Raw genomic sequence first — 3,728 nt, forward strand, 5'->3', positions numbered from 1 at the left:
ATCACCTCTTCTTTTTTTTTTTTTTTTTGACTTTTAGAATTTTATTTATTTTTTATATATTAGTGTATACATGTCAATCCCAATCTCCCAATTCATCACCCCACCCCCCCACCCCCCGCCACCTTCCCCCCCTTGGTGTCCATATGTTTGTTCTCTACATCTGTGTCTCTATTTCTGCCCTGCAAACCCATTCATCTGTACCATTTTTGTAGGTTCCACATATATGCGTTAATATATGATATTTGTTTTTCTCTTTCTGACTTACTTCACTCTGTACGACAGTCTCTAGATCCATCCACATCTCTACAAATGACCCAATTTTGTTCCTTTTTATGGCTGAGTAATATTCCATTGTATATATGTACCACATCTTCTTTAACCATTTGTCTGTCGATGGGCATTTAGGTTGCTTCCATGATCTGGCTATTGTAAATAGTGCTACAATGAACATTGGGGTGCATGTGTCTTTTTGAATTACAGTTTTCTCTGGGTATATGTCCAGTAGTGAGATTGCTGGGTCATATGGTAATTCTATTTTTAGTTTTTTAAGGAACCTCCATACTGTTCTCCATAGTGGCTGTATCAATTTACATTCCCACCAACAGTGCAAGAGGGTTCCCTTTTCTCCACACCCTCTCCAGCATTTGTTGTTTGTAGATTTTCTGATGATGCCCATTCTAACTGGTGTGAGGTGATACCTCATTGTAGTTTTGATTTGCATTTCTCTAATAATTAGTGATGTTGAGCATCTTTTCATGTGCTTCTTGGCCATCTGTATGTCTTCTTTGGAGAAATGTCTATTTAGGTCTTTGGCCCATTTTTTGATTGGGTTGTTTGTTTTTTTAATGTTGAGTCTCATGAGCTGTTTATATATTTTGGAGATTAATCCTTTGTCCATTGATTTGTTTGCAAATATTTTCTCCCATTCTGAGGGTTGTCTTTTTGTCTTGTTTGTAGTTTCCTTTGATGTGCAAAAGCTTTTAAGTTTCATTAGGTCCCATTTGTTTATTTTTGTTTTTATTTCCATTACTTTAGGAGGTGGATCAAAAAAGATCTTGCTATGATTTATATCAAAGAGTATTCTTCCTATGTTTTTCTCTAAGAGTTTTATAGTGTCCGGTCTTACATTTAGGTCTCTAATCCATTTTGAGTTTATTTTTGTGTATGGCTAATCACCTCTTCTTAAACGGATACTAGTCATATTGGATTAGGCTCCATTCCAATGGCCTCATTTAACCTTAATTATCTCTTTAAAGACCCTCTCTCCAAATACAGTCACATTCTGAGGCACTGGGCCTTAGGGCTTCAACATATGAATTTTTCTGGGGAAGGGGGAGGTGGAGGCACACAATTCAGCTCATAACAGCACCACAAGGAAGAAAACTACAGACCAATGTAATCAAATAAACCAGCACTTGTTCACTGCTTTACATGTTATTAGGTCCACTGAAAATCAGAACTTCCCTCTGAGAGAACTAAAAAGGATTTTATGTTCTTTGGTTACCTGTTCAGAAGTCTCACTGGCTTACTTAACTGATGATAGCAAGTGGGGGAGCTGGATTTCCAACACAGATGCATGGACTACAAAGCCTGTGCAATTTCCCTGCACTTATGTTAACATGAGATTATTCACTCCTCTGGAGATGCTGAACAATGGAAAGAATGGGCAGCAAATGGACATAATGGGTGGCAGGAGGAGCACCTCTTTCACTTAAAATATGCCACAGATAACTCCCCGAAAGCAAATATATAAACTTAATAAATAGAAAAGCTACATTGCACAAGTAAAAGTCAATGATTAGGAATTGTTTTCTGCTGGATATTGCACCAGCTTTGGTTTCTCTGGCTTCTCATGTGGCTCTATCACTTTGTCTCCCTCCTTGGGTAGCAGACCTTTTGCATCTGGGACACCAACGCCTTCAGAGCTTCCTTGACATCCTTGTTACGGAGTGTATAGATGAGAGGATTGAGAAGGGGGCGGGTGATGACTGAGTAGAAGATAGCCACAATCTTGTTGATATTTGACTCATACTTTACTGCTGGGTGGACATACATGAATGTGAGAATGCCGAAGTAGATTGTGACCACAGAAAGATGGGCTGTGCATGCGGAAAAGGTCTTGCGCCAGGCAGCATCTGAGGCCATGGTTAGAACTGTGGCCAGGATTTGGACATAGGAAGCCATGGTAAAGACCAGGGGCCCTAGGATAATGGCAGTGCTAAAAGCATAGCCCACTGCTTGTTCGGCTTATGTGTCTGCGCAGGAAAGGGGGAAAATTGGAATGGCATCACAGAAGAAGTGGTTGATCTGGTTGGGGGTGCAGAAGGAGATTTGTGTAAGGAGGAATGAGGGGAACATGGGGCAGAGGAATCCCACAAACCAGCAGATGCTAGCCAGGGTACCACAAGTTTGAGGGCTGAGCAGGAGTGGGTAGTGGAGTGGTCGGCAGATGGCAGCATAGCAGTCATAGGCCATGGTGGTGAGAAAGAAGAGCTCTGTGGCAGGCAAAGAGAAGGAGTAGTACTGGGTGATGCAGCTGGGAACCGAGATGACACCTTGGGAACTTAGAAAATTGGCCAGCATTTTGGGCATAGTGACCATGGTGTACCAGAGCTCTACTAAGGAGAGATTGCAGATAAAGAAGTCCATGGGAGTGTGGAGGCGCCCATCCAGGGTTACAATGAGCACAATGAGTGCATTGCCCACAAGGGATAAGAGGTAGATGAGGAAGAAGAGGGAGAAAAAGAGCAGCTGGAGACGCGGAGAGTTGGAAAATCTCACAAAGACAAATTGAGTGGCCAAGGTGCAGCTGGCTCTCTCCATTCAGCCTGGTGGGTCAACTGGGCAAGGAGAAGACATATGAAGATCTTGAGATGTCCTCTATTATGTGGTTTCCTCTCCAGCTTTATTCAACCATTTGGACTTGCACACACTCCCAGTATTCCTTTTAATTCACTCTTTGGTTGCCTCTCAGCTTCTCCAAAGCAGAGAGTACTCTACTTTTTTAAAAGTAGGATTACTGAATATTCAAGACTCTCTCTCTTTCTCCTCATTGAAATAGGTCCTAAAATGCCCCATTTCACAGGAATTCTTTTTAGATTGATTAGAGGAGAGGATTCAGCTTCAGTGGCTCTAACTAGAGTGAACATGTAGTGACCTCGTCCTCAGGTGTAGGTTAAATCACATATTACTGCAGATATCAACTTTTTTGGACCTCAAACCAGCAATTTCATATTATTTAACTTAATATTTCCAAGAATTGGTTAGTGTGTACCCTTGCTCTCTGACCCTAAGATTCTTTAACCTTCAGGCTTGCAAAAGATGTGGAATCATACTGTTCTGTCTGTTCTGGACAGTAGCTCTGTCTTATGCCATCACATCTCAGAAGCTGGGGAGTAGTGACTATGTTTCCCTTTGTAGAGATTCCAGCACAAGACTGGATAGAGGCACTTCATGGAGACTCCTTGATTCTGAGTATCAAAGGCAGAGTAGGAGAGATCTTGCTCAGTGGAGGGTAAGGAGAGGAATATAGTTTAACATGAAAAGTGAATGCAGGCTTGGATTCCCAGGTGGGGATTTTGAGATGGGTTAGGATCCTTGGAAGGCAACAACTGTTACTGATATGTGCTTAAACCCAAACTGATCACAAAAGCAAGGCTCATAGGACAGTCAGGTTTGCATAGTTAAAGTTAACATTGGGATGGATGAAGGTGATAGCATTGACATTA

The 3,728-nt window shown here is 41.7% G+C and overlaps 1 protein-coding gene across 1 annotated transcript; it reads right to left on the reverse strand.

The window, feature by feature from the left end:
• Positions 1 to 2,247: 2,247 nt before the first annotated feature.
• On the reverse strand, positions 2,248 to 2,823 carry LOC103002468 (olfactory receptor 11H7-like). Its single transcript, XM_028165697.1, has one exon. The coding sequence runs from the start codon at positions 2,821 to 2,823 to the stop codon at positions 2,248 to 2,250; it is 576 nt and encodes a 191-aa protein (XP_028021498.1).
• Positions 2,824 to 3,728: the final 905 nt, after the last annotated feature.

The sequence above is a fragment of the Balaenoptera acutorostrata genome, chromosome 10, assembly GCF_949987535.1.
Source record: "Balaenoptera acutorostrata chromosome 10, mBalAcu1.1, whole genome shotgun sequence".
Classification (NCBI taxonomy): Eukaryota; Metazoa; Chordata; class Mammalia; order Artiodactyla; family Balaenopteridae; genus Balaenoptera; species Balaenoptera acutorostrata.

Coding starts and splice junctions, on each gene's coding strand:
- LOC103002468 (XM_028165697.1), bottom strand. CDS start 2,823: ATGGAGAGAGCCAGCTGCACCTTGGCCACTCAATTTGTCTTTGTGAGA.